This window comes from Puntigrus tetrazona, chromosome 6 (assembly GCF_018831695.1).
Source record: "Puntigrus tetrazona isolate hp1 chromosome 6, ASM1883169v1, whole genome shotgun sequence".
NCBI lineage: Eukaryota > Metazoa > Chordata > Actinopteri > Cypriniformes > Cyprinidae > Puntigrus > Puntigrus tetrazona.
Genome location: NC_056704.1, coordinates 20,102,460 through 20,115,528, shown reverse-complemented (window position 1 = coordinate 20,115,528; position 13,069 = coordinate 20,102,460). Strand labels below are relative to the sequence as shown.

General features: G+C 34.7%; 1 protein-coding gene across 4 annotated transcripts; it reads right to left on the bottom strand.

Annotated features, from left to right (window-relative positions):
• Positions 1-294: 294 nt before the first annotated feature.
• On the bottom strand, positions 295-10,107 carry fkbp5 (FKBP prolyl isomerase 5). Of its 4 annotated transcripts, none has more exons than XM_043241467.1 (11): positions 9,896-10,106; positions 7,075-7,207; positions 6,402-6,546; positions 4,946-5,088; positions 4,484-4,598; positions 4,218-4,374; positions 3,954-4,044; positions 3,136-3,219; positions 2,652-2,837; positions 2,330-2,569; positions 295-1,411 (listed from the first exon to the last, which is right to left on the bottom strand). In XM_043241467.1, exons 1-11 carry the CDS (start codon positions 9,937-9,939, stop codon positions 1,316-1,318), a joined length of 1,434 nt encoding a protein of 477 aa, XP_043097402.1. In that variant the 5' UTR covers positions 9,940-10,106; the 3' UTR covers positions 295-1,315. The 4 variants fall into 4 exon arrangements, with proteins under 4 accessions (XP_043097402.1, XP_043097404.1, XP_043097403.1 ...); XM_043241469.1 differs by having other exon boundaries at positions 7,075-7,115; positions 9,896-10,105; XM_043241468.1 differs by lacking the exon at positions 3,136-3,219 and having other exon boundaries at positions 9,896-10,107.
• Between the last annotated feature and the right edge of the window lie 2,962 nt (positions 10,108-13,069).

Sequence of the window (13,069 nt, the reverse complement as noted above, 5' to 3'; positions counted from 1 at the left end):
TTAGAGTAATAGTTTTTCAAAATGTATTAAGTTCAAAAAGGCAGTATTTACTGCATTTGAAATAAAAATCTTTTTGTAACTTCTTCTTTAAGACATTTGTTCATAGACATTTATTGCCCTTGCAACAAAAAAAGGTACAAAAATAAAAAATACTGACCCCAAACAGTTGTGTACATACAATATTTCCGAAATGCACATTCATAGACTTGCTTCTTGTGTAAATGTCGCAAATTAAGTGCAAACAACTGCAAAAACTGCAAATTAAGTGCAAACAACTGCAAAAACACAGGACAGTTTTCTTTTAATATTTATTGACAGGCCTGCTGTAATGCAACAAACTGTAAACAGAAAAAAGTTAAACTCTTTATTATTAATAATATTATTAAAACCGTCTGAAACGTGGGCGAACATACTGAAAAACATGCAAACCACACTAGTTAGTATTTGATCAAATGAACAAGTGGGTTTTAAGAGAACAGTTCTTTGAAATATTCCTATCATGTCAAAAGATTTGTCAAAAAGCATTTGAGCTTTAAACAGTAATGGAAACTCAGCTCAAAAAAATATAGCTATTAAACTTCAGTCGTCAAGTACTGTATATCTACCGGGTTCTGTGTTCCAAACTAACCTGCAGATATTTTAAAGTACAGTCCCAAAATCAAGGACGCTCCTAGGATGCACAAGAAGCATGCACAAGACTCTCAAAAGTATCAAAAATGTGTCTGCGAATGTAGGCCTGCCGCGACTTTTCAAATACAGCTGGCAGAGTCGCAAAATAGGTTTTTCCCAAAGGGAAGATTGCACTTTTAGGTCCAGCTACCCACTATGGTCACTTGAATCTAGATATCAGACACACTTATACAAATATAGTACAAAAAGCATCAAGCCCAGTACACACCTCTCCACTGCAAACTTACAACTTCTAATCTGATAATGCACAAAGTCAATGCAGTTACACTGAATCCTGTACAGTACACGGTAAGGTACTAGGTTGTATTCAAGTCTATAATGCAGTGGATGAATGCCTTTCTGATAGCCGAGGCGTACACCGTACGGGTTTACAGGTGGTCATAGAATTGTGCGCTTTGGTTTTTGTTGTTGCTGTTGATTGTTTTTGTCATTGTAGGAATGTCATTAAGGTCTGCAGCTCCTCGACATCTATAGACCATCTTTCCCAGCATTTGCTTTCAGTCCGAGCCATAATGAGGTCTGAGTTCAAGGTGTACAGAGAGCTCATCCGCGCCTCTACCCACTGCCTCTTTCATCCCCACAGCCGGACCTCCTCGCTTGAGCCTCCTGAATAGTGTCTGGAGTTTTAGGAGCCGTCCTGACTGAGACAAGGTCTCTTTAGTCCCTGCTTATTCTGATCTGAAATTCCACTCTCTTCTTTTTTCCTTTTTAATCGGCCCATCTAAAAACAGAAACAACATTATTAAACGCTGAAACCGGCAATGTTTTCAGAGCGGTTAAAACAAGCAAGACATCAGCAATTAAAAGAATAATTTGTCCATAAATTAAAACATAAAAATTATTAAAACCTAGATTTAGGCTCTAAATTAAAATGCTTTCTTCTAGTTTTCCATCAGTATTTGTTTTAATTGAATACAGTGCTGGAATCACAAAAATCAATTGTAGCTAATTTAATATATTCAACATTTTTCTTAGTACATATTGGGTGTTTTTTTTTTTTATTATTATTTACCCTAATGTCTGGTTTCGTGGTCCAGAGTTTGTATAGAAATTGTATTGTACATATTATATGTAAATTTAATTTCCATATATGAAACATGGTATCATACGAAGTTGCTAAGTATATTACATATAAAAATATTTACATATTTTTTTTATGTTATAAACTAAGGTAACATAAATATGTGTCACCTTATAGGTAACAAATGGCAATATGCATCACATATTACATTTTCATATGGGAACAGATTCGGCAAGAAGGAAAGATGCTTAGTAACAAAAAATGCCTTAAGAAGACTATAATTTTCTTTAATGATGTTTTTTGTCATTTTTTGACAAAATGGAAACAATTACTTTTATTGTATGCAAAAAGAGCAGTGACATAACATGAGGCTTAATTTGGAAAACTTAATATGACTTAAAAAATTACATATTTTCAACCTGACTAATATGTCAATAAGCTTTAGATTATGCCTGAGCCTCGGCTGTATTAGTGTTTTTGAATGTGGTTTGATGCGTTGAGCACAACCAAGGGCATTGTTTATTTAAATGCGGAATTAACCACTTCCTAATGCTGCATTCCTGAGTGAATTTGTCAAGAACAAACTTTTCCATCTGGCCAGCGTGATAGTTGGCATACCTTAGCATCGTGTTCAGCAAACCTCTGGAACATGTTTGCATAGATCTTCTTGTCGCGCTCGTGGTGCTCACGAATCTTGCGCTGACAGACGGCTATCTGGCTGCGGGCAGCACGGTTGAAGGTGTTAACTTGCAAAACTTGCTTGAAGTCTATTAGAGCCATGCTGAATTCGTTGCGCAATAGACGTGCTTCGCCTCGCCGATATAAAGCTTTCTCATTTTCTGGGTCCAGCTCCATTACCTAGTAATGACAACCGGTATGACACAGTGAGAAAAAAAAAAGTTTTGAAACACATAGATGATAATTTTTTTTGCTGCTCTACCTTGTTGCAGTTCTCCACTGTTTGAGAGTACTCGCGCAATCGCAGAAAGCACAGGGCAAGATTAAGATGTGCCACTAATAGCAGGGCCTGGATGGCTTCTTGTTGCTCTTTTCCTGCACCGCACTCCATCTCTAACCAGTTTATAATCCGCTGATACTGAATTACAGCATAGTTGTACCGTCCAGCCTGAATGAACAATATAAAGAATCAATTACCTGGCTGCTGCAAAAACAAGACTGTCGAAACATAATAGCTTTTGAACTCTACAGAAAAAATATCACATTGCCAATACAATAAAATTAGGAACATTTTTAGAAATAATTTTTATCTGTAGTAAAAAGTCAGTGATTTCCATATATGTTATTATTATATTACTAATAAGTATTTTTTAGTTTTATATATGAACTATTCCAAAAGCTATTTGCAGGATGCTTGTCTACAATAAAATAAAAAGCAGCTAAATAAGAAAGAAATGGAGCCTAACCTTGAAATACTGTGTCCCTTTTTGTTTGACTAAAACAGCACGTTGCAGTTTCTCTTTAAGGTCCATTTCCCAGGATTCTTTGGCCTGGGGAACAATTTGATCAATTGTTAGACTTTTTAGATTTTCTGCATATGCTCCCTGTGACCATTAGAGGGCGCACTTTAACTGTATTCTGAGATTTTCAGCTCCCTTTGCAAAGACTTGAGTTTGATATTTTACCCATATGTACTAAATTCCATATTAATATAACAAAAAATTATGTGTATATATATATATACACACACACACACACACAGATACAGTGAGTTCCACAGTTCTATAGTGAGTTCACACTGAAACACTGAGAATACAATTTTAAAATGCACATTAACAATATTTTGGGATTCCCAGAACACCCTTTTCAAAGTCAAAACATAATATTTCACCAGGCTATTTTAACCTTTTTTTTTTTTTTTTTTTTTTTAATTTCCATATTAATAACAATAATTAAATACTTATATACGGATATAAATACACACATACAGTCGGTTCCAAAGTTTTAAGCTCATAGTGAAACCCTGAAAACTAGATTTAAAAATAAGAACGTGTGTAAGTGTCTGTTTATAATAAAATAAGTTATTTTGATATGGATTTTGTGGTGTTCAGAAGTTCAATATACTTGTAATGCAATATAACTTTTAATGAAAAAATAATGGATGCTATATTTAATGGTAATGGATTGTATTGTGGTATTATTAGTGGATTTTGACTTCTCAACCCCAGTGTATTCTGAACAACATAGGACTAAATATTTTGAGATAAAAGATTTTATATCTCACCTTTTCAAAGTCTTTCAGTGTTACTTCATATAGTAGTTCTGCATTTGATCCAATGTCATATTCTTTTTTACCCTCTTTGCCATAACCATATCTGAAAGCATAACAGATTTAGTAAGATGGGGTGGTTATATATAGAAAGAAAAGTATATGTGAGATTATCAGCATAATGATTGGAAATTTTACATAAGGCTAAATCTGTGTCGTCAGGTACTTTATATTATATTCCTTACCAAACAATATACAGTAATAAAAAGCAAATCTTACTTGGGTTTTAGGTATAATAAACAGCATTCCCCCTTTTGGATTTTCTCCATGGCCCTATCCACTCCTAAAGGAACGCCCACGTCCTCTGATTCACCCACTACAAAGGTGACATCTCGAGAATCAAATGAATGACCACCACACGACCCCTCCAAGTGTACTGCGGAACAGAAACCAGACAGCATTAACAGTGTATCTAAAAGAGGCGGTGAACCCATTATCTATGAATAACAACCACATTCTGAACATTCAAAATTCTCAAGACGTACCATGCACTGTGGCCCCTTCATTAGGATTGTAATAGCCTTCGCCTTTGACCTTTATTCTCCTCACGATCCCACCATCTTCTGTAAGCTCCTCCCCTCTGAAGCTCAGCAGCTCAATCTAATTGTGGGAAGCAGAACCATTTGTACTTTTAAAGATAACAAGCTTATACAAAAAGAGGCTTTTTGTGTTCAGGGTCTAACATTTTTATTTCACCGAGAGACAAAAATAACAATGTTTTATCAACACTTGTATGTAACCGTGGATGTTTTTTTTATTTACTTTATTTCTTTTTGTCACATTAAAGTCACGTTACACCTAAACGTAAAAATAAAACACTTTCCACTGTAAGCATCCATGGTTGGAGACACTAATAATTCATTCTCCACCTATCATCTACAAAAAGATATTTTCACAATTCATCCGTGAACGTGTAGGTTATTTAAGGGCTTGATGTTCCTTCCTACCTCGAACACAAGTGTGGCGTTGGGAGGAACCTTTGGGGGGCTGCCAGCTGAACCGTACGCGTATTCAGGCTTACAGAGCATCAAGCACACCTCTCCTTTCTGCATGGAACACACACTAATGTCCCACGCCTTGATGACCTGACCTGAGTGAATCAACCAGACAGTACTCCATCAGTTCAATGCTTCAGTGGAAAAAAAAAATTATTATATTGTTTAAAAATAATTATTATGTTATTATATTGTTAATTTTTTTACAAATATATTACTTACTATAATTAATTAGCCCTATTAATAAAACTTCATATCCCACAGGTACTCAAAAACATTCTATTTTAAATACAAAAACATTGTTTGTGGCTCATTTTCATAGTTAATGATTTGTGCTAATACCCTTTAAATTTAATTACAAATTGTTTCTTTGAGAATTAAACAGCAGATAATAAGGGAGGCACCGCATGTCTAAACAACACCAGCAATTATACCCCTTTTTAAATGCAACCGCAAATGTCATTAAACAGGAATTTCAGCCTTGCTCTTAAGTGAAAATTGTACAATGAAACTGTCAGGTTATATAATCATTCCATTAAACAGACACTTTTGATAGAGTAGCATCCTAAAAATCATAAACATGTCAGTAGAATGTAAACTATTTTTTATGTGCTGTTCAAAAAAATATATATATTTTCTGTTTTTATTTTTATTTTTCCTTCATTCTACACATTTTATTTTCTTAAATAAAATGTCATCCATTACAAAACTTTCAAATTATATTTGATTTGCTTCTTTATCAATTTATGCAATCAAAATGAACTAGTAAAACAATTCCTTAACAGATTTAGTTAACGTGCTGGGATTAATAGTTTGTTTTTTTTATTAATTTTAGTAGTAGCAGTAGTCGTAGGTGGTATGGGATAAGATGAAAATATATTTTTATGTTCTTTGATGTCAATATTTAGCAGAGTTTTTATTACGTGAACTAGAGGAGTTCATGTGGATGTTACACAAAGATGATGCATGTCGCTTCGCTGAAAAAGCAATTACTGTGCTTTTGCTAGCTACCGCAAAAGTGGTTAATGTGACTAATGTCTAATTTTTTTTATAGGGTTTACTCAGTTCAGTTCTGTTTTTTACTAATCAAGTTATTTGTGTAGAGTTGGCAATTTCATTTTATTTAAGGTTAAGCAAATGCATGGAACAGTTGTCCACAGCTGAATCCAGCGGTGCCAAATAATTCCACACTGTATAGTGGACCATATTACGATTAATGAATGTAAAAATACGTATAATAGCATCGCACACAGAATTATCTCTCTGTTTATCCATTTGTCAAACTGGAATTCTTTCAGCAAAGAAAAACTGTCTCTCTTTCAACGTAGATCTTCCTTTAACAACAACACTTTAAATTTGTAAAATGAACCAATTTTAGTCTAAAAAATAAATCTGTGAAATCTATTACCTTTTCCCACATTGAATACAAAAGGCTCTTTGCGGTCTAGACTGGAGTCAAACTTCTTGCCATTTAGGAGTCTGCCAGTGTAGTGGACATAAACCCTGTCCCCAATCATCGGCTTTTCTCCCTCCACACCATGCCGTTTCACAATCTTTAGAGACACATAAGAGAAAAGGTTAACAATTTTACAAGATCTAATTATTATTTTAAATAAATACCAGATCATTCTGAATATGAAAAAATCCATTGACTTAAGTCAAGTTTTCACTAACTCTCTCAAGTCTACTTCAATAAAGCACTATTCCTTGAATCAACAGCACAAACATACGGATGTAAAATGTGTCAGCAAATAAGGAAAACTTTTCACTTTTTTTAAATAAACTTTTTTTTTTAAGTAAAACTGTATCACTTTAGCAGACTCAAATTACAGTAGAAGTCCAAAGGCCTTTTCGAATTTCAACCTGCGAATAAACAAAGTTTTAAAGTGACATGTTGTTCTTTGGGACATTCCATCTTCAAGTTTTTAATTAAACATTTTTTTTTTTTAGAAAAAAGTATAAAACCTTCCACAAGTGGTTGCAGACCTTTGGACCCACTGTATCGTTTTTGACTACAGGGAAAATACATAATTTGTAAACTAATAATTGTGATATAGAGTTACTAATGACTGATTGATTACCTTACATACTCCACGGTCACCGTGTGGAGTAACATCAGTGCCTTGGGAGGTAAAGACATCAGTTGGGCACTGGTTAGTGGAAAAGATATCCTCTAAAGATGACATCTCACCACTCATACATACCCGTGTTCCCCTAAAAAAATACAATATTTTCTTAATTTTAGCCAAATATAATAAGGCACTGCTATGTTTAGACATATTCAAATGTTCACAATCAAATTTCCACATATGCTTGTGTTGGGCGTTTTCACAGAAAAACATTTTGTAATCATTTTCTAATATCTTCGTTTTTCGTGATGCTGGCATCTTTTTGGTTTATTATCAAACACTGAACCTCATGAAACCTTTAATTACAAAAAAGAACTTATGAACGTGTGTGGCAGAACACTATGTTCCTTTTATTCGGAGTTCCTGGCACAAATTCAGATTGTAGAGAAGGATGTCTTGTGAGATTTATGTCAGTAAACCTAGTAGAAAGACACGGGAGCAAAACAGAACAGAGACGGGAACATTCAGTCCAGTCCACTCTACTTTAGGCAGCGAGATACTACAATCACTCAAGGCTCTCAATCAAAGACATTCATTTTTATCTACAAACATACGCTGAAGGTTACAGGAAATACATTTCAAGGAAAGTTAAATGAAATCATAAGAACAGATATAGCAGCACATACCTAAATAAAGACAACAAGAAAAGTCTATGTCTGTTTTTACTGGAACTGCTCTGTGCCAAACCGATCGATGAATAACATCTTTTATCACTGTATAATATTTTAATTAATATAAATACATTTACCTCACCTCACATGCATATCAATTTCGGGCTTATGTCTTGGAATGGGAATACAGCAGAGTGAAAATTAACAGTCCAGGCTATTTAACTCGCAGAAAACACATCTACCAAAATAGTCTGCTACCATCCTGGCTGTTGAAACGTATCGTTCTTTGAGCACGATTTATTCTAAAAACCCAAGACGAAGGAGGTGGATGTAAGTAAGTCAAAAAGAGTCACAGATACAACCGCAACACCAGGAAGCTTGATCTCTGTAAAGCTTTTTATAGCATTTTTTTCTTAAACATTTTACTGTACAAGAGATAAAAAAACTTCTCTGGTTTTGTTGGTGAGATTTTTTTAAATGCTAAAAACAATTACTAAATTCTTACCCTGTGCTATGAAAATGAATCAACCAAAACCTTTTTATAACAGCTGAGTGCTTCTAAAAGGTTTCTCAGAATCAAATGATACGAAGTTCCTCTAATAGATGTTCCCTAAAAATCTGCCATAAGATGTAACGAAGGTGAAGGGTTGCATAAAAACCCTGCATTTGGTGTGTACGTAACCACTTGTTGCATTTAATAACTTAAATTGTTCTCCTTTTTTTATTTAAGGACCACTTTTCTGATTACTCCTTTATCTCATCTTGTACTAGTCTGTCCCACTACCAACCACTCTGTCTTTTTGTCTGTCTGTCTGTCTACATGTGTTTGTCTCAGTGCCTGGTTATCTATTCATGTTTTTCCAGCCAACTGTTCCTAAGTCTTTCTCTCCAGTGATCGACTCGTTTAAAGGTGGTGTGACTTTTCGAAGCCCTTATTGGAGCTCTGTCTCAGATGCCCGCAGAGTGGTGAGATTGCAACAGGCATTCCTGTAACAAAGATGAGCGTTCAGAGGCAGTTGACTCATTCCATCCTTGAACATACCGTCTGCAGTTAAACACAACATGTACTCACACAGATTCCGAGTTAATCACCTTGTCAGACACAAAGTCTCTTTCTGTATTAATGGCATACAAGCTGCCCTAAACATCAAAATTAAATCATCTGTAGACAATGACGGTTTTGCAACTCTTGAAAACATCCCTCACACAGATATCAAGGGTGTGACCACGTTAACGGTGAAGGATCGATCTGACACCAATAATAACACGATCATTTCAGTGATTGATTGTTAAATCATATTTGATCTTCCAAGACCTGAATACATTGTTATATACTAAAAGGGATTTTCTGAGCTTGTAAAAGACACAAGGATCCACTTGTATTTTACAACAACATGTGAAATATAACCTAAACCGATTTAAGAAAAGCGTGCTTGAGAAAGCCAGTCCGTGTAACCAACCTCTGAGTGGCATCTGGCCAGTGGTATAACGGTTAGCCGGGGTCACGAAATGACATAATTTACAAATCTAGAAAGCCCGAATTCCCAGCACATCTCAAACTAAAAATAAAAAAGGCAAAGGCAGCATACACTTTTTTTTCAGTCCACAAACATACGGACACCAAAAACGTCTGTCCTTAACACATTAAGATTAATGTGAAAGAGAGTCTGCGAAATAGTAAGCAAAAATGTGTATACAATATAAAAGATCATATAATGTAAAGGGGCCATTCAAATGAATATAAATACAAGGGGTTCTCTAGCATCATAACTGAAGGGGTGCTTGACGTCCTCTCAGTTTCGCAAAATCTTCCATACATCTCAAACGCGACAGCATACGCAACAACCCATAGCAATATGCAAACAAGATTACAGCTACAGTTTTGTTTACAACATTAGTGTTTATTATTTTATAGTATTAAAAAAAAAATGAGGCCACATTTCGGACAAGTGGCTCATTGTTTGTAAAGAACAAGCAAGATAACTGTTACATTACGTATGTAATTGAACTGAGAGCGCTATTTTGACTTAAAACACAACACCATGAGAAAACACGCTTTTCTCTTTACTACTAACCACGTTCAGAAAGCTGCTTTAAATATGAAATGCAGATTAAGTGATGGATAAAGAATAAAAAAAAACAAGCATTAAATAAAGACTTACAATATTTCCCTTTTGTTGCTCGTTCCTCTCATGTGTTTGACCATGTATCCGTCCGTATGCAACTTCAGTTTGTCTTACCGGCGAATACAACCTGTGCCTAGCGGCTTAAAGGGGAATGAGCCCGCCCTCTCAGCGCGAGAGTACTGGATGTTCTACCGGCAGTATTTTACACTTCTCCACACTAATAACCATCAACACGATACGCCTCTACGAGACATTTGGACGGGGAAAATGAAATGAGACTAAAGGAGGAGGAGTAAACGCGGGGGGAGGGAAGTGTAGTGTAAAAATTAAGGGCAGGCCTTGGAAACTGTCCACAAAGTAACACAATGTTCCGGCTGTACTGTAGCTCGCGCTGATGAGAACACAGTGTCCTAGTAGACACCCTGACCCGTAACCCGTTGTGTGCTGACTGAACAGCTCAAGTTGGGAACAGCATGTACAACCACACAGTCAGAGCACGCGGGGGGAAAAAAAATGTTTGTTTGTTATGTTTAAAAAAAAAACGTGGACGTTTAAAATGATAGAACGCGCAAAAATCCGGTTGCGGTAAAGTTGACAGCTAAAAGACGGAATATTTTGGATTGCGTAAGCACTATGATAAAACAGGTGATGAAATGAAAATGAATTAATGCTCATCAGAATGATTTTCATTTATCATGCCTACGCACTACGCAAAACATCATCAGGGTAACATATGTTAAAATCGTGTAAGAAGCTTAAACGTTAATGAAAATGTTTAAGCTTCTTACATTATTTTAACATATGTTACCCTGATGATGTTTTGTGTGGTGTGCATTTATTGTAATGTAAATAATCTATACATTTGTACAATGATCATTAGAAAATGTATTATTTCAATAAAATTTAAAGTGTAAAATCTTCCAGGGAATATTGTTACTGTAATTGTAACAAAATCTTGCTGTAGTAAGGTGTTAACTGTTTTGTAGCTCACATGTACATGCATTGTTAATGCAGATTTTCCATGCATTTTTATAGAATTTTACAGTAAAATTGCATTTATTGTCAATTAAATCAATTTTTTTTTTGTAAAGTACCCAACAGTTCCGATTGAGATGACACATTTTCTATTCGGTGTTTGTAGACATTTAAAGCTAAGCAGTATCTTCAGTGCATTGTGTTTTAAAGATTTAATTTCTGCACAAAATAATTGCATTTCATGATGAATATGTTAAAATCAAATCCAGCATTTCAAGTTAGCATGCCAAATATTGGAATAACATCAGCACCGGCAACATGTTACCTGCCTTAAAAACCATGACTGGAACTGTTACAAAATGTTCCCGACTCGTTCGCTAGAAGAGGTGTCAGCAGGAACACATTAGGTGGCATGCATGATTCTCTGGATTTAAAGGGATTGATTTTTGAGCCTTTTCAAGACATAATAGATAATAATTTCAGATGGATAGTTAATCCAGGAACATGATGAGTTATTAAAGATTCTGTGCAGATTCATTATATCAAAAATGCTAGTTCATTTATTTGATCGATTTGTAATTTTGATGTATAGTTTAGAAAACACACATTTTCAAATGTAATTGTAATTTATTGTAATTATATTTTTTTAAAATATGATGTCCACGGGCCTGCAGCTTTTCCAGGATTATCCAAGCAGGAAACTCAAGCTTGGATGAAAGTAAAACAAAGCGCTACCTCAGTTTGGTATCTAAGCAGCAGGGCTCTGCGACAGAGCTTACTTATAATGTGAAACTGCTCAGTGCGGATGGCAGAAGCAAACAAGTGCAGGGCATTCAAGGATAAGGATTCAGAGCAATATGTCACTGCCAACAAGGTCCATGTGGGGACATTCCACGTAAACTTGTTTGACCTTTCTCTCTTTTGAGTTCTGTGACGTATACGATCTAGATCAAAATCACTCACGTTCACGTTATTCATCATCAATATTTTTTTTTTGATAAAAAACACATGTGGCTAAGTTTTTAATTTACAGACATCTGTTGTAAAAGACATTTTTCTTAAAGGCTTAGTGGTGATGACATTCAGAATGTGATTGAGGCATTCTTCTGTCAAAAGCCATATGTGGTTTAATTAGCATAAAATGAACTTAGTCTTTTATATGAATATAGTATGTACATTTATTAATTTATAATAATCTTTTCAGTATAGACAGTTGTTTGAATAAAATACGTATCAATTGTTATCAGATGGTTCTAAAGTACTTATAAATTAATGTGCTAACGTAACATTTTTGGTAAAGGCTTGTATCTATCAAAAACATCAGTGGCTTGGTTTGTTAACCACTGAAGTTTGACCCATTTCTTAATTTGTTAGCATTTACAGAGCAATCAATGATAATAACCCACCACGACATGTCACTTGTTTCCTTGTATCTTTGCAATAACCAGATTTTATTTTTTAGCAACATTTGATGCTTCCTAATTTGCATACTGCAAATCCTGTTTATATGTGAGACTTGAATAAGCTACTGAATAATTAGTGTGTCGATGTGATTTTCTTTGTCAATTTAACTTATTGATGTGGTATTAAAAAAAGATGTATACAGTTTTATACATATACATATACATATACATATTATACATATTCCTAATGCGCTTATATGTGCTTTTCCATCATCTGCAGAACACATAGTTTTAGAAATATTTTAATTAGCCTATGTCAAGTAACAGGTCTTAGGATGGTTTCAGTTGAGTTAACATCTGGTTCGTTCTGGGCCTTACATGCTTTAAGCTTTTTACTTTAACTTAGATCCTTTTAATTGAATTGAATTGAATAAACTTGTGTCCTATTTATATTTCAACATAAGTACAATTTCACACCACTTCTTGCAAAGAACATGGTTATTTCTTACAGCACAGTGATTCACCCAGCATTAACAGATGTTTAGAGATGATATGAATAATCTGTTTGGTGATGCAAAACACTCAAAGGGTCCAATGATTTTTATCAAATTTATATCTAAAAGCAAAAATCATGCTTAGTTTGTACTCATTTTATTTATTTTGGCATATAATCTACATCTAGATGTCCCTATCATTGATACAAGGTTATATATTCATTCATTTTCATTTTCCTGTTTCATAAGCATAAGATGTCCACATGCATCTATGCAATGGTACCCAAATGCGAATATTTAAACACACACACACACACACACACACACATTTTGAGAAA